The sequence below is a fragment of the Cyprinodon tularosa genome, unplaced genomic scaffold (genome assembly GCF_016077235.1).
Source record: "Cyprinodon tularosa strain WSP-4 unplaced genomic scaffold, ASM1607723v1 ctg545, whole genome shotgun sequence".
Taxonomy (NCBI): Eukaryota; Metazoa; Chordata; class Actinopteri; order Cyprinodontiformes; family Cyprinodontidae; genus Cyprinodon; species Cyprinodon tularosa.
In genome coordinates, this window is record NW_024039280.1 from 193,417 (window position 1) to 218,600 (window position 25,184).

At 41.0% G+C, this 25,184-nt stretch overlaps 2 protein-coding genes across 2 annotated transcripts; both read right to left on the reverse strand.

Moving 5' to 3' along the window:
* Window positions 1-1,826: 1,826 nt before the first annotated feature.
* On the reverse strand, window positions 1,827-3,235 carry LOC119796366. Its single transcript, XM_038304875.1, has 3 exons — window positions 3,017-3,235; window positions 2,693-2,871; window positions 1,827-2,452 (listed from the first exon to the last, which is right to left on the reverse strand). The coding sequence occupies exons 1-3, from the start codon at window positions 3,177-3,179 to the stop codon at window positions 2,027-2,029; spliced, it is 768 nt and encodes a 255-aa protein (XP_038160803.1). The 5' UTR covers window positions 3,180-3,235; the 3' UTR covers window positions 1,827-2,026.
* A 1,177-nt stretch (window positions 3,236-4,412) lies between these two features.
* On the reverse strand, window positions 4,413-25,176 carry cnn2 (calponin 2). The gene is made up of 7 exons (XM_038304874.1): window positions 24,874-25,176; window positions 11,723-11,844; window positions 11,572-11,638; window positions 11,224-11,361; window positions 6,421-6,537; window positions 5,761-5,907; window positions 4,413-5,677 (listed from the first exon to the last, which is right to left on the reverse strand). Exons 1-7 carry the CDS (start codon window positions 24,925-24,927, stop codon window positions 5,369-5,371), a joined length of 954 nt encoding a protein of 317 aa, XP_038160802.1. The 5' UTR covers window positions 24,928-25,176; the 3' UTR covers window positions 4,413-5,368.
* Between the last annotated feature and the right edge of the window lie 8 nt (window positions 25,177-25,184).

Sequence of the window (25,184 nt, forward strand, 5' to 3'; positions counted from 1 at the left end):
TCTGTTTCAGAAAGGGAGGTAAGTTAAACCTGAGAAAGCAGAGTAAGTCAAGCCCGTTTCTGAAAGAGAGGTAACTTATACTCAGAGTCAGTTACCATGGGAATTTACTCTGTGAACCTAACCTGGTCGGGAGCAGGTTTTCTTCAGAAAATCCAGAGTTTATTTTGGTCTCCTCCCCTTTTTTAAAGAGGAAGTGGTGTTTAAACACCTCATTGATTCTTTGGGGACATACAGTATTCATTGCCCACATTTCAGTCACGTAGAGCGCATCAAAGGGAATGAAATGGCATGTCCTTTTATGGATGATCCTGTTTGTAAAGCCAGGTAGCTACTCTACTCCCATGATGTGCTCAAGGCTTACCTGCTTGAAGTATGTTTTTATATTTCATTTTCAGCTGCTGCCATGTTCTTTTGATGCCTGCAGGATTGCACCTATCCATGAAAACTAAATTAGGTTTAATAAAATACTGTTCTTCCAGTTTCACCTCTGATATTATAACAGTTGGGTAAGTTACTCTAAAATAGTTCTTAATTACTAACTACAAATTTTATCTTCAACAAGTCTAATTAGATTAATGTAATAATTACTGTCTCTAGAAAGTATTGGTCTACTTACTAATTTGTTTTACTTACTTATTAATTACTTTCTAAATCCCAAATCAACCTCAACCACTTGAACAATACAAGGAGAGACAAGAAACTGCACTTCTAATGCTTTCAAATAAACAATATTCAATTGCATGAATTAATCTTAAATTGACCAAAGTGTGTAACTAGAGGGAGAAAGTTCAAATCAAAATATACCTATTTAAAATATAGTCTTTAATTTAATTACAGTATTTATATGACTTGAGTAACTTAATTCATTACACCCAACACTGTATAAAAGTAATTAAAATGTAAACTTACACATTGACTCGAGCAGCTATTTTCACCCAAGCTAACTCTCTCTCCTTCGCTGCTGCAGCCGTGTTGCTTTTTTTTTTTTTTTAAATACATGTTCAAATTCTGCATATGCTTGCATAAGCACATCCAGTTCTGCTGGTGAGAAATATGCACACCTTTTTTTGTCTGACGCTGTTGCCATGGTGACTCGTAATATCTGTGCTCCATTGATGATGGCTTTTTATAGTTGTGGTGCACGAGCTTAACTCAGAGTCAGACAATTTAGAGTTGATTGAACTAACTCATTTCAGCTGTTCTGAAACCCAGAACTCAGAGTTTCCAATCTCTGGATAAGTCAACTCAGAGTTCAGGTTTTAACTCAGAGTTGGTTGAATTTCCTTATTGAAACAGGCCCCTGATGTCCAGTCTGCTCCGTAGCTTTGTTTTGGTCACTCTAAATGCAGGAAATAGGATGAGTCTTGACCTGAATTAACCTGTGTCAAGAGGCACAGATGCACCTACTGATGTAATTGGGAGAGAATACCGCAATTTTTTAAAATATTTTTCAAAATAAAACATCACTCAGACTCTGATAAATTATATATATATTTTTTTTCTTCTGTGCGGCCCGGTACCAAATGACCGACGGACCGGTATTGGTCCGCGGCCCGGTGGTTGGAAACCGCTGCTTTAGACCCAATTTACAGCATAAATGCAACATAAGCTGATTTTTGGAGGTTACACTTTAATGAATCTAAACTTAAATAAAAGTCAAACCCGTAAACTTGAATACAGCCATTAAGCATAATTTAACAAGTTCTTGCATCTAAAAACATATTAAAAACCATAAATGGAAAAGATAAATGAAAATGATTTAGTCCTTTAATACAAAAATATTTATTAAAAATACGTGCAAACGCTGCAAAAAATTAAAAATAAAAATAAGAAGAAGCTGGCACAACACAAATGAAAACAAATCTACATTTTTATGAAAAACAGACTTTTTTTAGTGCCATATATAGCTTAAAACAAAACAAAAAAATAAAAAAAAAATGAGGTAGTTTGGTCACAAAGAGCCAAACTTAGGAGCTTTGTTTTCATCTACTCACGATGTATCATGCTAGTAAATGACATAGGCAGCCTAGATGGGGCCGGGTTGTCTTGGGGAGGAACACGACGACGGACTAGCCAGCTGACTTGCATACTGGCTTTGACCAATATGCTCGGCCTCCTGTGCATCATAAATCATGTTCATGATGTTTCGCCTCAGCCTTAATTGTACTGCTCTATCTCTGATGTTTCTCAACTCAGAGGCTACTTGCTGTCCAAATAGCTCCGTGGAGTCTGCATTGGAAACGAGAGTTTTCTGTATCTGTTGGAGCAGTGATAGTTCGGCCATTTCAAGGCATTGCTGAGCAGATTGTGGCTTTTGTTTTGTTTCTTCTTTTTTCCGGACAAGCTGACATGTCAAAGACGAACTACTGTCCTCTTCCTCCACTTCAGCTTCAGTTTCTGACGTGGATGAATCCCCCTCGCCCTCAAATGCCTCCTCTGACTCAGTGGTGGGCTGTGAAAAACAGCAAAGAAATCAGTCAGAAGTGATTACAATGAAAGAAATTGGATCAGCTACTTCAGAGAATTTCACACTTAAGTATCACTAGGTTAAGGTTGTCAGGAGAGACTTTATATCATATCAAGAACTTCAAGGCTTTTCACTTTGTAAATTTTTAGTGTGTGCATTAGTTCGGACTTTTATCCATTATTTCCTCACCAATATCCCCTTTACACTGTGGTTCTATAGACTTACGCTCATTGTAGATTCTGTATGTCTGTGGATGATATGACCCTTTAAAAAATCCACGTGTTTAAGTATCCACTTCTGCTTGGGAGTCAATGGTTTCCGGCCACCTCCTCGCCTGGGCTTGGCTTTCAGCAGCTTTCCATATTGCGTCCGGAGTGACGTCACGCGGGTTTTAACCTCATTCACTGCAAAAGAAACAGGTGTAATTCATCACATATATTACCAGTAATTCTCTCTCTCTCTCTCTCTCCACACACGGCCCCCCGCGAACACACTACCAACCACAACAATGCCTTCTGAACCATGCTGCTAGTCAAGACAAAAACGTACCTGGTAGCTGTAATTGGTGTGCGATCGCCTCCCAACTTTTCTCCCTGTTTTTTCGGTCATAGTAGCTTTGGGAGGCAACATCAAAGAGGCAGGGGTGAGCTTTCCACAGTTCCACGAGCTGCTTCTCTGTCGACTTACTCCATCTCACTCGCACCGCCGCCATGATTCTGTGTTTGTTTTGATTCTGTTGCCTCGAGAGGAAGCGGAAGAATAATCCTTGTTTGCGCATGCGCACTGAGCGATTTGCCCACGGTCGTCCGAGAATCAAACATGTTTTGCGCATGCGCCATCAGGTCATTTGCGCATGCGCATCCACAGATATTTCCCGGTCGTCCTCGATTTTATTTTGTTAAAAATACCTAAATGACGTTTTCCCCTCCCAAAAATAGTGAACATACTAAAATATGTGTTAAAGGTTAATAATGTATTTCTATAGAAAATAAATACCTTAAAATCCTTTCTTTTATCAGTCGCCTCTGCGCGGTCTGCACCGGAAATGGGATCTTAAAATACTTCCGGGAGCTAACTTTTTCGCCTTTTGGATTTAAACATAAATCTAGTCTTTTTGAGTTGTATGTGTTCGTTTCGTTTTAACATTATGCTATATATTGCATAATCTAAAGAACGAAACACCTAAAATGCAGATTAAAATGTTTAATCATATTTTGCCGGACTGCTCTGAGCGTGACTGATGACGTCAGAGACGCAGTTTAACGAAGAAAACGTAAAAAGTATAAAAATTGTCTCAAAAAAGTCATAAAACATTTTTACAGATGTGTCTTAACATTCTTTAGTGAGTTAAGAATAGAAACAAGTAATTTTAATAACATAATTACATTATGTATGGACACCCGTATGTATAGTTGTTCGCGCATGCGCGGGACGGATCGTGTAGTTACAGGTGGTCACGAGAGGCCGATCGCTCCCGTTACCTCCTGTATACTGTTGGCTCGAAAAGGGCAAAAAAAATAAATAAATCGTAGTGTAAGCCCGGCTTAAGCCCACTTCAAACAAACTAGTCTGGTAATAGTAATCAGCTCTTTTTTCAGGGTTACCAATAAACCAGGGGTCATGGTCATGTTTCCCTGGTGACCGGTGGATTTCTCCATTAATAAAATATTATGCATACTGAGGTTTAACATGTACTCAACTTATCTTAAATTGGATGATCTGAGATATCGAAGTGTCACAACAAAATTAGACTTATAAACCGGGGTTTATGTTTTCACATCCTTATATCTTTAATAAGTTTCAACCTTATGAGGAAACTGAACTGAGAAAAAAAACAAAAAAACGGGTTTTGGCTAACCAGATTGATTTTGGTCAAGGAAGCTGGTTTGGCTTCTCATCAGCAAGGCAGACATTTATTTTTTTTTAATAAAATGATGAACACCAGTAATGAATACATTTTATTAAACCACTTTCACATGTTTAGCTTCCCAACATCATTGGAGAGGGGGAAAACATAATCCATTGTCAAAGAGAGAGAAAAAAAAACATTGTTCTAACTCGGCATAAATAGCAACATAAATGATCAAACATGATGGTAGGTTTGTTCGCATGTCAACAACTGTTCATGAAATATTCAGTCACTGAACACAAAGCTAAAGTTAATCCAGTATTCTTGCTTGGAATGTTTCTAACTCCTGTTCCTGCCTTTGGTCCAAAGAAAACAAATCTCCAGTTGGACTGGTTATGCAAACAAGGAAACCATTTCCTTCACTAAAAAGATAAAAGTTTGTAAGAGAAGAAAAATAAAAAGCTTGTTCCAACAAATTATTCGTATCTCTAACGAGTAAATTTCTCCACTGTGAGATCGATCAATATTTCATCCCTCATAAGAAAAACTAACTTCACTAAGATCAGCGACCAATACTGAAGGAGGAAACATACTGACAGTATAAAGAGGAAATGCACAATCTTATTCACAGGAACGGATGTTTACATGATGCAATATTCTAAAGATACAGCGAAGACAGATCTCCCTAAAAACAAATATTACATATTATAGGACTTTATTCGGGGTTTCTCCCTTCATGTAACAAATAATACAAAATTTTAAAAAAGGCATTTGGGACAAAACATTTCTGTAACTTTGGCACAAAAAGTTCCCATAATAAAAAAACAAGCTGAATCAAACCGCTGGTTTTAAATCGAAAGGATTGCTCAAAAAAAAAAAAGAAAATTCAGAAATACAGTTCATCATGATATGTTTATTATTCAGGGCTAAAGATGCAGATTTGTAAAATACTAAAGGATGGCATCCAACATCCTGTGGGTATAAAAATAAACCATCTGCCTGCCTCCAGGTTTTCTAACCTGCCTTTTTTCTCCCATCTCTACCCACTGCTTTTAATAATCCGTCCCATCCTCATGGTACAGCTGATGATGGGACTCTTCCTGGTAACCCTGGTAACCCTCGTCGTTGTCGGGGTAGTAGTCGCGGCCGCTGCCGGCTCCGTTCTGATCGTTGGGAACCTCTCCGGCTTTGGGGCAATACTTGGAGTCGTAGATCTGCCGGCCCAGGCCGAAGTTCTGCCCGCTCTGATTGGCTCCCTGGCTGTAGCCCATCTGTAGAGACATGGTGCTGTTGTCGCACTTGTCTGTGCCCAGTTTCTGGTCGTAAATGGCCCGCCTGGTCCCAGGAGCAGTCATCCCGGCCTGAAGGGAAAAACAATCGGGTTCATTTGGATTAGACCCCTCCCCCCACTGATTCCACAGAGCTGAAAGTTTCGATGCGCTACCTGACTGGCTCCCTTGTTGGTTCCCATTTGCAGGCTGATAGTGGTGTTGTCCATGGGGGGCTGGATTTGAACTTTGGGGTCATATAAATGCCTCCTGGTGCCGTACGCGTTCATACCGGCCTGGCTGGCACACTTGTTGGTCCCCATCTTTACAGAAAAAGTCAGGAGACATGGCTTAGTGAAAACAGATCGTGAAAGCGTGCAGATCTTACTTTAATTATCCGTTACTGCAGCTCGGAGCCACAAGGCCAGCAGTCGTCTAATGTGTGATTCAACGTTTCAGACGGCCGCCTGTCAGACTTAAGAATAGTGTCGCCGTGTGACAACACACAAAGTTGTATATCAAGTTGTGCAAGTAGCACTCATGTCTTCCTTAGCAACGGAGCAAAAACAAAAACAGAACAATATGTAACTCAGCTACTGTAACATGGCCTTTATGAAACCAGTCAGCTAAAAAAAGACGACCCTGCAGCTCCTGTTCCACAGAAATTAACCAAAAATACAGATCTAGCTTCATTAGATTGACTTGTTGAACCTTAGTTTCCTAAAGACGGAGTGTAACATCTATTGTATTCCAGCATGGGATGCCGTCATGGGAGAGAGCAACTGTAAATAGGGGAGCTGTTCCCATGAAGCCATGCAGGACGAAGCAGCAGGTACCTGTAAGCCGATGACACACTGTCCCGCCTTCATCTTCTCCTCATCAAACATCCGCTGCTGTTTGTCTGCGTACTTGATGCCGATGTCCACCCGTGACTGGCAACCTTTGGTCTTAGCCTAAAAGAGGGGAAAAAAAGAAGATTTTAAGATAAGTATTCTTTTAAAGCATCCAGAAGTATCCGAGTGAAAATGAGAATCCAAACAGATCAATTTATAAGGCAGTATTAGAGAGAAACGATTGAAAAACAGTGTTTTTCTTCGTATTATTGTTGAAAACAAAATGTAAAAACAATCCAGAAATTAAACTTTATTGAATTTAAGAGTAACATTTTCTATTTCCTCAGATTTTATTTAAAAATGCTGCTCAGTGGAGCAGCGGGTAGCACACCCGAAACATCAATGCAGCTAGAAGGTTCTGGGTTCAATTCCCGGCCTGGGATCTTTCTGCATGTTCTCCCTGAGCATGCGTGGGTTCTCTCCGGGTACTCCGGCTTCTTCCCACAGTCCAAAAACAGGACTGTTAGGTTAATTGGCTTCTCTTAATTCTCTTTAAACACAAATCAAATGAACATTTTGTCAAAACAAATCGCCATCAGAGCCAAAGATGCTTCACACACGGCTATGCAGACAGAGGGCTGCTGCAGGCGGGCTAACGTTAGCCCTGGCTGCCGTTACCCTCAAAGGTCCGCTGGTCGCCACGGTCCTCTCAACTTTGGAAATTTCTTTTTAAAGGCATACTATGCAACATTTTTCAGTTAATTAATGTGTTCCATAACGTTTTGGTTGATTAAATGAGTCATTTCAGGTCGAACAAAGGTTTTCTCGGCCGCCCTGGTGGTCTGTAGGGGAAATACCGTACTTGCAATTGCAGGAGCCCTCAGCCCGCACCCACAGGCTCAGAAGTCTCGTGCATCGCGAGAGTCGGTCTTGCTTTACGGCGAGAACTGCTACATGCCCCCAGTGAAAGGCATGCTCGTTGCTAGCGCGCCTGGCTTGACGGAGAAACCAGGAGAACAGCTGAGCATATTTACGACAGTGCACTTTTACTTTCGCCCTCTGGGGGGAGCCCCGCTGGAAAATCAACACCGGTTGCATAGTGTACCTTTAAATGACCCATTAATGTTCTTGCCTGAAATGCTCTGCAAGCACTGATTTGGAAGCTGCTGCTGCCGCAGTGCATGCTGGGACAGCTGTAAAAGGTTGTTTTTTTTCTCTGCGTTTCCCTGCGATGGATTTTTTTTCCTATCAAATGGTCCTTTTTTTTTTTTCAATTAAGCTTTTTCAGTTTTGTTTCTTTTAGATGTAGTTGACCAAATTACAATTCTGTTCGCCACTGGGGGCGGGTTTTTCGGAGCGAGGACGTGTTTCTATTGATCCGTATGGATATTGGCAATATTTTAAATCGGCCAAGATCGAGCTGTTAAAAAATGAGAGAATCTTATCTGTAAAACAGTTTGAAAGCCACAAATTGTAAAACTTAATCTAAAAAAAAAATCAGCAAAAATTAAAATTTGTTGAAAAAAAAAAATACAAATATTTTTTTAATTTACAAAAACTTGTTATTTTCTTCCAAGTATAACAGAACAAGATTCACACCCGCAGAAGGAGTGAGAAACAAAACAAAAAACCACAACATAACTAACACCTCCACTGACTGCTAAAAACACAATGCATTTAGCTGGAACCACTGCTGGATAAGAAGTACATTTATAGGCATGAAGTCCAAACATCTAGATAGAGATTTTATTAAAAGCCAATTAGTCCAGTTAGGTTTTTAAGTAAAAGTAATTTAACAGAGTTTATTCCAGCTAATGGGATTTCTGTGACTTTAATGGAAATTAATGAAATAAATTTTAAAACCATTATAAACATTTTAAGCCCATGCTTACTGAGTAACTTGGTAAGTTAAATAGAAAGTCATTACTAAACATCTCCCTGTTTGCTAACAAGCTGAAGCCAGCTGCCTTGTTTAAATACCAACTATCTAGGATGAGGTGAAAATCTTAGTTGATAAACAATGAACAAACAGAAAGAAAGAAAGAAAAATAAACCGTTGGGCGTTGGAAGCGAGTCAAAGTGTTGACTGATCTTCTATCCTCCTGGTTTAAGGGAAATAGGGCCGATCGATTGGCTAAAGGATCAATCAGTGCAAACCTTAAACTGATTTCATCTAAATCCCCAAACAGAAAGTTTTAGTTTAATAAGCCGTTTCTAATTATGAGTCTGTGAAGAAAAGCTGGCCGTTAGGCGATAAACTAGTTCCAACAGGATGATTTGCTGTCCTGATTTATTTTATGAACACTGAAACTAGAGATAGACTGATAAGTTCTTTTTTTTTTTTTTACCTGTAAATAGATTCCAGAAAAAAAAAGTAAAAAATATTGGACGAAAGAAACTGCTGAAAAATATCAGCAGCACATATGGCGGATCGACTAATAAAGTAATAAATACCAGCCTTAAAAGAAACAAAACATAAAACCCTGTTATCAGTCGATCTCTATCTGAAACCTGCTTTCCTTTTTATTGTCGGATCAAATAGGAGACAGACTGAATCTGTTTATTAAAAAAACACAAAAGATGCAACAATGATCCTTTGTTTCACGTATATTTTTCAGTGAAAGATAACGTCCGTATTTTTAATGCAGGTTTGTTTGGGGTGTTGTTAATTTCACAGGACTCTCCTCTTGGTTTTCCTCCAAAAAGGTAGATTTATTAAACTTTTCAATGTTTAATTCATTGTTAAACACCAACTGTATTTTTATTGAGTTTAATTGAGATACTAGGCCGTTTCTTAATATGTGTACTTGTGTGTTCTCACGTGCTCGTGTACTTGTGAAACATCAGCCTCAGCCCTAGTACTGCTCCAAGTCACCGGAACAGCAGACCGAGAACAGACAAAGTCCCCAGAGCGCTCACAGAGCTCAGAGTATTAAGTTAAAAGTTCTCTTTTCTGTTGCTGTTGTTCAATAAAACTACGTTTTAAGATCATTTGATGCGAGAACATTATACTTTAAGCGTCACTATATGATTCATTTACTGATTTAGTGCGTTATTAAAAAAGAGGTCTGTTGAGAGCATGTTGAGAGGATCGCGGCAACCATTGGACCACCGAGGCTAACAGCAGCCAGGGCTAACGCCAGCCCGTCTGCGGCAGCCGGCCAGGGCTAACTCGTTGCTCGTCTGCCGCAGCAACAAGGGCTAACGTCAGCTCGTCTGCCGCAGCAACAAGGGCTAACGTCAGCTCGTCTGCCGCAGCAACAAGGGCTAACGTCAGCTCGTCTGCCGCAGCAACAAGGGCTAACGTCAGCTCGTCTGCCGCAGCAACAAGGGCTAACGTCAGCTCGTCTGCCGCAGCAACAAGGGCTAACGTCAGCTCGTCTGCCGCAGCAACAAGGGCTAACGTCAGCTCGTCTGCCGCAGCAACAAGGGCTAACGTCAGCTCGTCTGCCGCAGCAACAAGGGCTAACGTCAGCTCGTCTGCCGCAGCAACAAGGGCTAACGTCAGCTCGTCTGCCGCAGCAACAAGGGCTAACGTCAGCTCGTCTGCCGCAGCAACAAGGTCTAACGTCAGCTCGTCTGCCGCAGCAACAAGGGCTAACGTCAGCTCGTCTGCCGCAGCAACAAGGGCTAACGTCAGCTCGTCTGCCGCAGCAACAAGGGCTAACGTCAGCTCGTCTGCCGCAGCAACAAGGGCTAACGTCAGCTCGTCTGCCGCAGCAACAAGGGCTAACGTCAGCTCGTCTGCCGCAGCAACAAGGTCTAACGTCAGCTCGTCTGCCGCAGCAACAAGGGCTAACGTCAGCTCGTCTGCCGCAGCAACAAGGGCTAACGTCAGCTCGTCTGCCGCAGCAACAAGGTCTAACGTCAGCTCGTCTGCCGCAGCAACAAGGGCTAACGTCAGCTCGTCTGCCGCAGCAACAAGGGCTAACGTCAGCCCGTCTGCAGCAGCCCTCTCTTTGCATGGCTATAAGTGAAGGACAACTGCCTCTGATGGCGAGTTTTTTGTTTTATCTGTCAAAATGTTAATTTGATTTGTTTTTCTGACTGTGTTCATTATTATTCCCCCACTAGATGAAAAAAGTAATAATTTATTATTATCTAGAGACCATTAATAACAGGAGGTGAATTGCAGCTCCAGACGAGGTGGGCATGTGGTGATGTCATCAGTACGCTTCTGTTCCAATTGACTCAGATTTATGCTGAGTTCTCCCGTTCTCCAGAGTCCACACTTTTCTGTTTTCTTCTCAAGAACATACTTGGCGAGGACACGAGTCCGTACTCGCATTCTTGTGAATTGAGAAACGGCACTATACTCTCCCAGCAGGCGTGTTCAGGTAAACATTCCCAATCAGCTTGTGCCCAGTGATTAGTTCCAGGACCGAACCATCAGGTAGGGGGGTGTGAATTTTTCAAGACTTATTGAGATTAAATTAAAATATTTATGTTTTGTAAGTATGGTTTCATTAGCTGTTCATTTAATGGAAATATTCTTGCTTGATTTTTTTTTTGCAGTTCTGTGTCCCTTAAATGGTTTCCCTCAATTAGTTCCAACTCCATTTAAGCATTTGTTCATCTGTCATTGCTCATGTGGTTAGTGGTGAGGGGAATTTTCTGAACCTACAAAACCTCTGAAATAATAAGTCTTAGCTGACATTCTTCTGAGCCTGTTCTTTTAACAGTCTGTAGGTCTCCTGCCTGACGAGCACGTAGCAGGAGATGTTCCAGTAACTCGCATCATTCAGCTATATTCAATGACGAAGATGCAAAAAGGTTTAGTTTAAAGGCCGTTAGCTCAGCACTCACCATGCTAGCGAGGGCCAGCAGCGTGGTCTGGACCTGCGTCATGTTGCCGTTCTCAAACAGGTCGTTGGCTTCAAAGATGTCATGAGGCTTCAGGCCGTATCTTGTGATGGCTTTGATGAAGTTCGTCAGGTTCTCCAGCTAGGAACAAACCAAATCCACGGTTTAGAAAGGAAGCGCCAACGAATGCATACAAAGAAAACGGCGCTGGGTATGAGCGGCAGGAAGCCGAGCTGAGGCATGCTGTGGAACCACTGCTCACTATGAGCCCGTTTCTAACAATCAGCCTTCTGTTCTGTGAATGAGCCGCGCCTTTAAAGATTTCAATGACAGATTAACCAGCTCACTCACCTGGTGCCAGTTCAGGGCTGACTGGTTGATCTTTTTCACAGAGCCGGGCTGCAGCTTGTTAATGAGCCTAAAGAAAAGAGAACAAACAAAAAGTTGAAGCTACCAAGTCTCTGTTTACGTGTCATCTTTCACTCCTGCGTCCTCTACTCACTCGCACAGGATGACCCCACTTTTCAGGCCTTTTTGGAAGTCGGGGCCGATGGCGCAGCCGGTGATGTCCTCGATCCAGATCCTCAGCTCCTCCTCTTTCTGAAGGTCATATTTCTGTGCAATCTGGTTGGACAAAAAAAAAAAGTCACGTCCATAAGAATCCCACTGTGAGAAAATGCTGGTGAAGATTCTTTGTCATCCAGGTCATAGTCAGAGTCATAGTGAACGCAGAGTAATCAGCTGTTCTGCTTTTATAAGAAGCATCAAGTCATCCCTGTGAGGTAAGATAGTAAAGCAAGTATAAACGGGTCCGACTTTCTAAATGCAAATCAACATATGGAATGCATTTTATACCATAATTGTTGACAGTGAAGAATTATTTTTTTGGAAGGAAAAAAATAAATAAAAATAAAAGTATGCCAGAAATATATCATTGGTGTATTTGGTGTTTTCAGATTTACTCGCCCATCCCCCCCCCCCGAAATCCCATAAAAATTAATGAAATAAAAAAAAAAATAAAAAAAAAATTAATGAATTGTAATTATTTTTAATGATCCGCGGAAACCCTGGATCATTTCCGCATGTTTTGCTGTTTTGAATTTAATCATCTGGCGCATGCCCTCTACGATCTCCAAGGGACTCAGAGCGGAGCCGACGGGAGCCACAGCGGAGGCTGTAGGCTTTGCTTTGTGCAGCCGGTCTGGAGCGCATCGGAGCGGAGCGCTGACGGAGTATGTGGGATTTCGGGGTTAGCCTGACATGTTGGTTGTGTTGCTGTTAGCATAAACAAAACGTGTTGCACAATGCTTGCACACTGTTGCACTTTAATCCACAACTTTCTTTCCACCGTCATCATAGGTCACTCTAAATGCAAAGCGCTCCCATACAGCAGACCTATAAAGTGCTGCTGGCGCGTCTTCCAACTCCTGTTCTTTCCCACTCGCCATACCCACACAATTCTCCACAACAACTGATTTTTTTCTGTTACACCCGGCTACGCTGCTTCGCTTCTTCTTCTTGTTTACTACTGGTGGTTGGCTTTGGTCGCAGTACCGCCACCTTCTGCTCTGGAGTGTAAACGCTTCACCTATGAGAAAAAGGAGCAGCGCATGAACCGAACGCAACACACGCGAACCAAACCGAGACAGTCGAACCGAACGGTTCGGACGGTTTTCATAAACCGCTCCATCCCTAATACACACACATCCATTTCAAACTGATGGCATCGGTACGGTATCGGCCGATACTGCACAGTCAGGTATCGGGGCCAAAAAATGGCATTGGCGCAACACTAACAAGAACATTCTCTGCCTCCTTTGTTTTTCATCTGTCATGGTTGCAGGGCGTAGATGAAGTGAAAGCAGGGAAAGGCTGGACCTGTTTGAATCCATAGCCAAAACTCTTCATGGACCTCGAGGGACCCAGTCCAGGCAGACCGGGTCCTTGAAGGATGCAGCCTCTGAAACTGAAGGCACCCTATATCTCTGCTATAACCTTGTTTTCAACAGATCCGCAGCACAATGACTGATCGACTGTTGCGTTTTCTTTTTTAAAGCCGGTTGACGAACAACCTTCAGGTGCATTACTGCCATCAACTGGTTAGGAGTGTAACAATTTCATAGGGGTGTAAATCATATCCATCATGGCGATTCGATTCAGTATCGATTTCCTGACCCAACGATTCGATTAATCGGTTACATTTTTTTTTTTTTATTATTATTATTGTTATTTTTTTTTTTACACCTTACAGGCTAAACTAAGTTTCAAGTTTGAAATAAATCAATGAAAGCTGTAATATCATTATGCATTTTCTTTAGAAACAACAGCAAATAACAGAAGTAGAAAAGTTGCATCAAAAAATACTGCACAATATCAGTGTAATGAGTTCAATGCAATACCTTGGCTCCAGAGAAACTGTCCAACATATTTTTTTAGAATGTAATAAATATACTCAGGAAAGAGAGATGTTGCGTAAAGAGTTAGACAGGAATAAAAATAAACTAGATATAAGGGAATTGTTTCAAAGGTCATCTGGGGATGTAGTTTTTGGTAGTATTTTTAATTTTCTAAGAAGAACGGGTATTTTAGGGAGAATATAATAGTTTGTCTGGTCCATACTCCATTCTGGAAGGTGGCGGTAATGCACCTATAAGTTGTTTGCCAACCGCCATTAAAAAAAAAGAAGAAGAAGAAGGCTCCAGAGTGACGACGTCACCGCCCCCTTGAGAGACGCTCCGCTGCTCCTCTCCCAGATTGTAGCTGACCGCAAACAGTGCAGCAGACAGGAGGCCGGCTTGTTTTGTTTTTATGACCGAAATTGCGGAAAACAACTTGTGAAGTTTGACCCGCTAGAAGAGCGAGGTGCGCGAGACCGCTGGGACCCTTTTTCCAGCTGAATCTCCGCTCTTTTTGGCCCTCATGTCCCTCCGTCGTCGGACTAAACTCGCCCCCACTTCCTCGCCGCCTCGGCCATATCTAGACCCACAGCGTGTAGCTCAGACCACGCTTCAATACTGAGCATAAATAAAAAATGTTTGCATCAAGCTCACTGCAACACACTGCTGTAAGAGTATAACCAGGAAGCGCGGTAGGAGGGCAAAATAGGTTTAGCGCCACCGCAGCACGGGAGGAGAATTACACCCAGGAGCAAAATGGATAAAAATAGACCGGAGGGGAAAAAAAAAAACATGAATCGATTCTCTTGCGGACGTGTCGATGCATCGATACAAAACGATTATTATTTACACCCCTACCGTTTCATCACGGGTTGGAGATTCATGCTGGTTAACTTTTGATTTTCACTTTTATTGCAGCAAACTGACATTCTTTTAATGGATTCTAGCTTTAAAATGGCATTTAGGTCAATAAACAGAGAAGCCTCAGCGTCATGGATGGAGCCACACAGTTCAGCCTCAGTGCTCAGAGCAGCGACCATAAAGGGGCTTTTGTCTGCCGTTGTTTTCAAATCAATGAAAGAAAAATGTAACACACAGATTTCCTGTTTGCTAAACAGCTCAGTTTTCCTGAGAACCACAGAGAGCAAGTTGATAAAAAAAAGAAAAAAAGGAGGGGCGGGAGTGTGACTTAGTCACTGTTGAAGTGTTGCTGATTTCTAAGATTTTCATTCATCACTGAGAAAGTGAGCAGGAGATAAACACACAGCGTCTGTCCTGAAAGCAGGCCTACAGGAAGTGGATTGTGGTCACATAAACAGTGGTTAGGCCTGAAGCGACAGGACGGGGGGGGTGAAAACACAGCAACACCTCTGGCTATTTGGGTCCAGCTGCTGTACGACGCATGACCCCAATTACCTTCTTCTCCATAGAAAGCAGTCTGCAGGAACGTCTACTTTCTAATTAAACTTCATTTAGTCGGCCATCCATTAGAGACGGCGGCGGCGGCCATCCCAACCGCCCACACAGAAACTCAAAGATATAATTTACCACGACGGGCTGAACACAAGGAATTTAGCCCACAGTGCTGGAATTATAAAAAAACAGAAACAGTAAAATGCTAAAAGACCCAACGAAGAGCAGGAATCGGCAATAAAAGGGTTCGTCCTGCACCAACAAGCATCTAACAGACCTCCTCTGGGTAAAAACGTCTTCAACAACAATGAATCCAAACGTTTAAACAGGCTCCGCAGGAAGGAAGGAAAGATTCAAGCATCTCATTTACATCCTGCTTGGATCCATTTCAAACGTACTCGCTGCTGTTGTCCAGTCCTTATTTCTTAGCTGTTAAGGATTCAGTTTATCCGTTTACCCATCCCAAAAAGAACATTTAAAAAACAGGAAATAACCCAATAGCTGAAAAATTAACCGTCTGATGAAAAATGAAAGAGTTCAGCAATAATTTCATGGACCCGGTGAACGTGGGCTGGATCCAAGGATTGGGAAAGACCTCATAAACTACGAAGGTCAGAGCTGTGAATTAGATCGGTCTAGCCAGTCGTGCAACTTTGGTCGCTTAGCAACCGTTACAGCACCTCTGAGGACAAACTTTTTTATTTTTTCTATGTAGATACATAGTTAGCTACTGAGGCAACACTGCTTCAAAATCTACCGCTTTTGTGTTTCTTTGGTGATAACGATAAAATTGACGATTAAGACGCTGTTTCTGAAAAATAAAGAATAAAAGAATCAGAGGAAATGCTTCAGCGTTCTGTTTTATTGATTTTTTCCCCCATAGAGCGGAAGAAAATCTATGTTCTTTTGAAAAAAAGTAAAAATAAAAAGGAGAATTATTAGGAATAAAATAATGTTTGTGTAAAAGGTATTTATGGATATAACCTTTATCTTTAACCCACACTGATGATAAATTAAATATTTTTAATTCTGGTTAAACTGCTGCATTTTTTTAACAATCACAGCAGCTTTACCAGAAATGATGAACCGATTATTCGTCTCCAAATAAACCTCCAGTAGAGTTGAATAAAATCATCACATTTTGAAGCCAAACTTTACTTTCAGCCAAGATTTGAAGGCTTAAGTAAATCAAGTAATGTTTCAGTATAATCTGAAGAGGCTGCGAGTCTAACCTCCATCCAGCGGTAGGGTGAACATGCTGAGCCGGTAACCAGGTACAACCCTGAATCTTTCTTTTTTTAAATGAATAGGATCTTAATAAAATAGATATTCAAGTTTAGCAGACCTACTTTTCTTAAATGGGTTGTTGATCATAAAAAGCAAAAGTCTTCAATTTTTATATCCAATTTTTGCCACAGTCGTCCACCATTGCTGCCCAAATTTGACCGATCTGCTTGAAACCGCACTGAATCATGGGAAATGTTGGGTATCGAAGGATGGAGCGGAGGCATGGATGGATTTGAAGGAAGCCTTATTGCTCTTCCTATTGATGCAGAATGGTTTTACATTGACGTTGGCATGGTAACCAGGTGTAAATTTAATACTTTTTGGACTCGTTAAAATTTATAAAAAATTTTCATTATAAATTTTAGCTTTTCTCAATTCAATTCAATTCAGTTTATTTATATAGCGCCAAATTCACAACACATGTCATCTCAAGGCACTTTACAGTTCAACCAGATCATACAGTCAAATTGATACAAAGTTTTCTATCTAAGGAAAACCAGTTGATTGCATTGACTCAAATACAATCCCCCACACTAAGCATGCTTGTAGCGACAGTGGAGAGGAAAAACTCCCTTTGAACAGGAAGAAACCTCCAGCAGAACCAGGCTCAGTGTGAGCGGCCATCTGCCGAGGCCGACTGGGGTTCAAGGAGACAGAAGCAGAGATACAAAAAGCAACTGTAAAAGGCGGCCCTGTCCAGGAAACACGCAGCCAGGCAGACGAGCTCCAAGGCAGCTCCCATGCCAGAGGACGAAGAGAGCACATCCACTCAGTCACGGTCAGAGAAACAGGACCACACTGGAAAACAGGCCGATCTCCAACATCTATAAACAAGGGTGTTGATAGAAGCAGCACAGCTGATGTTTCTTTCCAGGATGGCGTCACAGCCAAACAGGAACAGACGAGGCAAAGCTACTCTGAGGAAAAGCAGAGAGAGCAGAAGGTTAGAGATTGAACTAACAGATTCTGCAGAATAGGAGAACAGAGAGAGAATGAAGCAGAATGATGAAATGGGGGTCCCTATGTCCTCCAAAAGTCTAAGCCTATAGCAGCATAACTATAGAGATAGCTCAGGATAACCTGAGCCACCCTAACTATAAGCTTTATCAAAAAGGAAAGTTTTAAGCCTAGCCTTAAAAGTAGACAGGGTGTCTGCCTCACGGACTAAAACTGGTAGTTGGTTCCACAGGAGAGGAGCCTGAGAACTAAAAGATCTGCCTCCCATTCTACTTTTAGAAATTCTAGGAACCATTAGTAAACCTGCAGATTGAGAGCGAAGTGCTCTGTTAGGAACATAAGGAACAATCAGATCTCTGATATAAGATGGAGCTTGGCCATTTAAGGCTTTATATGTGAGTAGGAGGATTTTAAATTCTATTCTTGATTTAACAGGAAGTCAATGAAGAGAAGCCAGGATAGGCGAGATATGATCTCTCTTTTTAATTTTCATCAGAACTCTGGCTGCAGCATTTTGGATCAGCTGAAGGCTTTTAACTACAGTTTGTGGACTTCCTGATAGTAAAGAATTACAATAGTCCAGCCTTGAAGTAACAAATGCATGGACTAGTTTCTCAGCATCACCCCTGGACAGGAGATTTCTAATTTTTGTAATGTTCCTCAGATGAAAGAAGGAAATTCTAGAAACCTCTTTGATGTGGGATTTAAATGACAGGTCCTGATCAAAAATAACACCAAGATTTTTTACTTTATTATCTGAAATCAGTTTAATCCCATCCAAATGAAGTGACTGGCTAATCAGTTTCTTTTTCAGAGACTCTGGTCCAAAGACTATAACTTCTGTTTTGTCTGCATTCAGGAGCAGAAAGTTAAGAGTCATCCAGGTTTTTATGTCTTCAAGACAAGCCTGTAATCTATGTAATGGGTTAGCTTCATCTGGATTTATAGACAGATATAGCTGGGTATCATCAGCGTAACAGTGGAAATTAATCCCATGCTGTCTAATAATTCTACCAATTGGGAGCATGTATAAAGTAAAGAGAATTGGTCCTAGCACTGATCCCTGTGGTACTCCACAGGTAACCTTTGAGCGTGTTGAAGATCTATCATTAACATGAACAAACTGAATTCGATCAGATAGATAAGATTTAAACCAGTCTAGTGCTGTTCCTTTAATTCCAACAAAATATTCAAGTCTTTCTAAAAGAATATTATGGTCAACTGTATCAAATGCAGCACTAAGATCCAACAGGACGAGCACAGATACAAGTCCATTATCTGAGGCCATGAGAATATCATTAGTGACTTTCACCAGAGCTGTTTCAGTGCTATGATGAGCTCTAAAGCCAGACTGAAACTCTTCAAAAAGTTCATTATGGTGGAAGTGATCGCAAACTTGTTTGGCAACTACTTTCTCAAGAATTTTGGATAAGAAAGGAAGATTGGATATAGGTCTATAATTGACCAAGTCATCTGGGTCAAGAGACGGTTTCTTAAGCAGAGGTTTAATTACAGCAGCCTTAAAAGCTTTAGGTACATATCCCTGTAACAGAGATAGATTAATCACATCTAAAATGGAGGAGGAGATCAAAGGGAATACCTCCTTAAATAACCTGGTTGGAACTGGATCTAACATACAAGTTGAAGGCTTAGATGAAGACAATAATTTTGCTAATTCAGAGAGTTCAACTGGATCAAAGCAGTCTAAACCCGGTTCAGATTCCATGACTACCTCAGGTACAATCGCGGATAGAGGAGTGCTTATGATCTTATTTTTAATAAGATCAATCTTATTTATAAAGAATCCCATAAAATCATTGCTGCTAAGAGCAGGTGGAATGGACGGTTCAACAGAGCTATGGCTCTGGGTGAGTTTGGCAACTGTATTAAAAAGAAATCTAGGATTATTCTTATTCTCCTCTATTAATGAGGAGAAGTATGCTGCTCTTGCTTTACAAAGAGTCCTCTTATACAGCAGTAAACCATTTTTCCAGACTAGGAAGGACTCCCGCAGGCCTGTGGAGCGATATTTTCTCTCCAGTTTCCTAGCATTTTGCTTCAAAGTACGCATCTCTGCATTAAACCAAGGAGCAAGCTTTCTATTTTTAACGGTTTTCATTTTCAAAGGAGCTGCGTTGTCTAAGGCAATACGCAGAGAACTAGCAACCCCATCAACAAAATCATCAACCTGTGAAGGGGAATAAGCTAAGCTTTTGCACTCTGCAGCACTGCTCAGTGACACAGAGAGAGAAAGTGAAGCAGATTCTTTAAAATTTATAACTGCACTATCTGATAAAGATCTACTAAAATTGAACCTTCTTTTGGGGGAGGAGAACTCTGTTAAAGTAATCCTGAAGGTTATTGGAAAGTGGTCAGAGAGGACAGGGTTGTGAGGAAATACTGTTATTTCTTCACATTCTATGCCGTATGTCAGCACAAGATCCAAAGTATGAAGTGAGAATGCGTGGGACTATTCACATTTTGAACAAAGCCAATAGTGTCTAAGATAGCATTAAAGGCTGCTCTTAAGCTATCGCCTTCAATGTCAGCATGGATGTTAAAATCTCCCACTATGATGACCCTGTCAGTATTTAATACCAAATCAGAAAGGAACTCTGAAAACTCATCTAAAAATTCAGAGCAAGGACCTGGTGGACGATACAAAGTCACAAAAAGAAGAGGTTTTCTTGCCTTGAAATTTGGATCAGGGAAATTAAGGGTTAAATGTTCAAAAGAGTTGTAGGTATTAATTGTTTTGGGAGTAATCAGTAAGTCAGACTGGAAGATTGTTGCTACTCCTCCTCCTCGCCCAGAACTTCTGGGGATGTGAAAATTTAAATAGCTTGAAGGAGTTGCCTCATTTATGCTCACATAATCCTCTTGCTGCAGCCAGGTTTCTGTAAGGCAAAACAAGTCAATGTGATTATCACAAATCAAGTCATTAACTAGTAGACTTTTAGAGGAAAGAGATCTTATGTTAAACAGACCGCATTTAATTGTTTTAACTTTTTCCCCAATTGGAGTTATTTTGATTTTAATTAGATTATCATGATTTACTCCTTTGGGAATCTTTGCTAATTTATTAGATTTTGGTCGTGGGCAAGACACTGTCTGGATGGAGTAAAGAGTGGGTAACAGTAGAGAAGATGCAGAGAGGTGTGTTAAACTACAACTATGCTTCCTGGTCTGCACCCTGGGTGGTCAGGGTTTTGGAGGACTTCTCTCATCTTCTTCGCCTTGTTGCTCTTCCTATTGACACAGAAGGGTTTTACATTGACGTTGGCATGGCAACCAGGTGTAAATATCACTACATTTTGGACTCGTTTAAACTAATAAAGATAATTTCCATTTTCATTATAAATTTTAGCTTTTCTCTCGTCTTCTTCGCCTTATTGCTCTTCCTATTGATGCAGAATGGTTTTCCATTGACGTTGGCATGTTAACCGGGTGTAAATTTAATACATTTTAGACTCGTTAAAATTTATAAAGATAATTTTCATTATAAATTTTAGCTTTTCTCTCGTCTTCTTCCCCTTATTGCTCTTCCTATTGACGCAGAATGGTTTTACATTGACGTTGGCATGGTAACCAGGTGTAAATATTAATACATTTTGGACTCGTTAAAAATTTATTAAGATAATTTTCATTTTTATTATAAATTTTAGCTTTTTTTTTCTCCTCTTCTTCACTTTAACCTTGCACCACTCTAGAATACCATTTTGGAAAAATTTATCATTTTGATGATAAACTCTGATCTGTCAGCCATGACTTCCTTCATCATGGAGTCATCGTCTGATTCATGGAGGTGAAGCCGATCTTCCCTACCGTACCTCTGCACTGTCAATGTTCTAAACTTTAACCTACATCTATTATAGTATTAGAGACATTTTTAATTCTCTCTTGGAATGATTAATGGTTTAAATGAAAGTTTTAAAGGAGTCTGTTGATCTTATAACAACTGACCGTGTTGTTATAACACAGAAAAAAAAAAAAAAAAAAGGTCTGTAATCTGCGAGTAATCTCCTGCCGCCCCGCTAGCTGTGACCTTTATGTTGTTTTTCCACCAAATCACTTAATGACCTCTAGTCTGCGTCTCCCTTTAAATGCCTCGCATTTCACCGAGCATTGAGAGGAAATACCACAAGAGTGAGCGAGGAGAGGAGCAGCAGCGAGAGGGAAATCCACATACTTTCTGAAGAAGAGGGGGGGGTTAGACCCATTCTCCCCCAGCAAAGACACGACGGAAGAATGCAGATGGAAAAATAAATGATCCGAAGGTTGTGGAGGTGATTTATAGTCTCTAGGAGGAGACGGTTAAGAACTTAACCTCCCGGATTGGTTTCTAACAAGATAAGAAATAAAAAGTGTTTGTAAAGTATGAAGTTGGCATCTGATTCCACAGCTGGACTGAATGCTTTTTAGGAATCAGCAGCTCCACATCAGCGTCTAAAACATCTCAGCTACACATTCTGAACGGCCTGCAGCGAATCCTCACACAATCCCAGGAAGTTTCCATAGAGGTCGGCCTTTTTCTATCAGTATAAAACATCAACCACCTTACGACATTTAATATCACTTCTTAACCAGCAGGAAAATAGATTTCTCCAACTTATTCCAGGAAATCTTACTTGGCGTACTGTAAAGGGAAGTGGTTGCATTATATCCAGAAATATCTACAAAAAGGAAGTCGACTATTAAGGGATGGATCTGGGGGTCGTGGATCGTGACATTTAATAAGAAAATGGGGATTCGAACCAAAAGGAGAGGAAATAAGAGCATTTCCAGATGATGGAAAGAAAATCACTTTGAGCAACTCGGCTCAGATTGGAAATTAAAAAGCAGTTTTGAACATGGCCGGTTCTAGACAGGGGCTATTGCCTCCATTATGCCCCCCCCCAACTGCTGACATAATACTAAATGTATTATGATGATATGCAATGGAACCATAACAAATCAGCAGCTCGCATCCATGTCATTGTCTACCTTTTTTACAATTTCTTTATCAGATTTATTCAAGTTTTACTTCTGAATTGGTCAAAAATGATCATTTTAGTTTAAAATAAGTAAAAGTGTGTGCTATTCTTCAAACATGAATGCACATTTAAATAAAATTCCAAAGAATATATTAATTTAATTGTTATTCTATTGACATAATCCTTTTGTGGAGCTCAATATTTAACTTTGGTCCAACTTCCAACTCTAGAATACTGTTCTTGAGTTTTTTTTACATGAGATTTATGTAGCTGATCATCTATAATTAGCCTTTAACAAATTCAAACGCCTTGGTATTTATTATATAGCATTTTGCAATTCTGCAGCTAGTTTAGCACGTTGCTATCGCATTGAAATATTGAGTGGTGCCCATTAGTTGCTTTAACAGAAGCTTTGGCCATGATGTCGGCTAGCTGCCCGCATCAATCATCAAATGGTCGGCCAACGAGGTCACGATCACCAACATACAACACTAGCTGTGTTTGAATTAACCATCAAACTGATAAAATTGTAATTATCAAAATATGTCTGCGAAATGGAAACATGAAAATGTAAAATTGGTTTTGCTGTCTCGTTGAAATTCTTATATTTCGCAAAACTGCGATAGAAGCGTTTTTTTTTATCAAACGGGTCATGTGATCTGCAGCGGGACCTTAATGCGTTATTATAAGACAAAGAGACTGGAAGTAGTTTTTTTTTTTTTTGGTTTGCGACAATTTGTGGGATGAGCACTGGAGCAGTGGCTGAAACACGGTTCCATCCGATGTGTTTACATCTGCCGCTGCCATTTTGTTTTTGGGCGTTATCACTCAAAAACGTTTTTTTTTGCATGAAATGTTATTTTCATTTTCAAATTTCACAGAATATCGATGTTATTTTACCTTGAAACAGATATTTACTTGGAAACTAAGGCTACGTTCACAATGCAGGGCTTGATGCTCAATTCCAAGTTTTTTGTGATCGCCTGTGTGAACTGCATTCATACGACGCAATTATCCCGCATGCGCAGTAGAGGACGCAATGACATCACAAGCCATTGTGCTCTGTGTTTACGTAAGTAAACATGGATGGTAATGATGGAGCGCATCCAAAAACTCAATCTTTTCAATATGGTTAAGAGTAAATACTGCTCTCCACATCATCGTCCGACATGATTGTTGTTTTCCTTGTTGCCTCTGCGCTACAAGACGTAGAATAGTGACTTTTGTTGGGTATTAATGCTGTATAGTTCAGGTGAATGCAACACAGGTCGCATTTGAATAGACCTACAGCCTGGTTAATGCTCAGAAACCAGGTCGTCTGCGCAGACAGTGTTGCGGGGAGGAAAGGAGCCCTCTGATTGGTCAAATCCACATCCGCTCCACACTATGCGTATGTCCTGTTTGGTATCTTACCGGCTTGTTTTGTTTGTATGACCGCCAAGTTGGACCAGCTAGAAGAGCGAGATGCGCGAGAACGCTGGGACCCTTTTTCCACCTGGATTCCCGGTCTTTTTCGCCATCACATCCCTTCGTTTTCGCACAAACTTCGTGATTGTCCCTCTTGCGTTGTGGCGTGGAATAACATGCAGACCATACTGCAAAGTCTCATTCTGACTTTATTCTTGTAATCGCGCAACTTTATTTATTCCCGTAATCGCGCGACTTCATTCCCGTAATCGCGCGACTTCATTCCCGTAATCGCGCGACTTCATTCCCGAAATAGAAGGGAAAAAAAAAAAGGTCTAGCCTGGCCCGGATACTCCGTCGTACTTTTTTTCCTATTTCAGATGAAAAAGCTTTTTTTTTTTTTTTTTTTAAACCTTGGTCCCATCCTGGGCCCCTTTGGGGGCCGTCATTAGAACCGCCCCTGGTTTAAATGTGTGTTCCTTAAAGCAAAGCAGTGAAACCAAACCATAGAGGCCAAGCAGCCTCTTCCTGCCAAACACTTTGATGCACCCAGACTGCCTTAAATAAACAGTGTTTCCCTCATGAAGGCCAACAAAGTTACACATTACTGAAGAGCAGGGCCGTTTCAAGAACACTTTTTCCTCTTTTATTCTGCTTTTTTTTACAGGTCAGAGGAGATCTCTGGTAGGAGAGCAGAAATCAGACCATCAGGAGGCAGAAAGCAGCTGAGAAAAATCAGATTGTTCCTCAGATCAGGGATGAAGGGTGAATTTATCTGCCTGTTAATTCGGGTCACGGTGCAGGGCGGCTGTCTGCCCGCGGGGGGAAAAAGAAAATGCTGGAAGCGGGGATTACTTTTTTTTTTTTTTTTGCCACAACGACATATTTGGTTGCCAAGACGGGGCAACGCCCAAATGTTTTAAAAACTTTTACCCCCTCGCTGTACAGCTAAGAGAGAAGAAATTCCAACTAACATTTAAAAAAGTCTTTCCAACAAGCTTCGTTTTTCACAGGAAGGACGAAAAACAGACGAGTTTATCTCCCGTTCACCTCTACCTTTAGAAACCTGACGGCGCGTGGCAAGAAAAGAGAAAAAAAAAAAAAATGGAAGCCAGGTGATTTCGAAGAAGCTCGCGCTCCACGAAGAGTGGAAAAAAAAATACACGTGTAAAAAACGCATGAAGAAAAGTTTTATAAACTACTTTGATTGACAGTCTTACCTTGTTCTTCACCTCAGCTGATAACCCATAAGCAGGACCTTTGTTGAAGGACATTGTCTCACTGCCGTTAAGTCTTTTCTTAAATAATTTTGTTTAAAAAAAAAGAAGCAAAACAGCGACTCGTGGAGACAAGAACGGCACTTAATTATCTTTCAGCGTCTCTGCCAATGAAACCCTGAAGAGAAGAAACTACTTCCTCTGTTTTTACGGCCGCCAATTAGAGCGCTCCCACGGTTTCACTGTCAAAGAGCAAAGTCAAGACAGTTCCCTGCTGCAGCTTCAGGTCCGCTGCTCTGCGTCCTCTTCAGGAA

Coding starts and splice junctions, on each gene's coding strand:
- LOC119796366 (XM_038304875.1), bottom strand. CDS start 3,179: ATGGCGGCGGTGCGAGTGAGATGGAGTAAGTCGACAGAGAAGCAGCTC. Junction 2,872..3,016: donor ACACCAATTACAGCTACCAG/GTACGTTTTTGT, acceptor TTTCTTTTGCAG/TGAATGAGGTTAAAACCCGC. Junction 2,453..2,692: donor ATACAGAATCTACAATGAGC/GTAAGTCTATAG, acceptor TGTTTTTCACAG/CCCACCACTGAGTCAGAGGA.
- cnn2 (XM_038304874.1), bottom strand. CDS start 24,927: ATGTCCTTCAACAAAGGTCCTGCTTATGGGTTATCAGCTGAGGTGAAG. Junction 11,639..11,722: donor AGTGGGGTCATCCTGTGCGA/GTGAGTAGAGGA, acceptor TCTTTTCTTTAG/GCTCATTAACAAGCTGCAGC. Junction 6,538..11,223: donor TGCTGGCCCTCGCTAGCATG/GTGAGTGCTGAG, acceptor CCCCTCTTTTAG/GCTAAGACCAAAGGTTGCCA.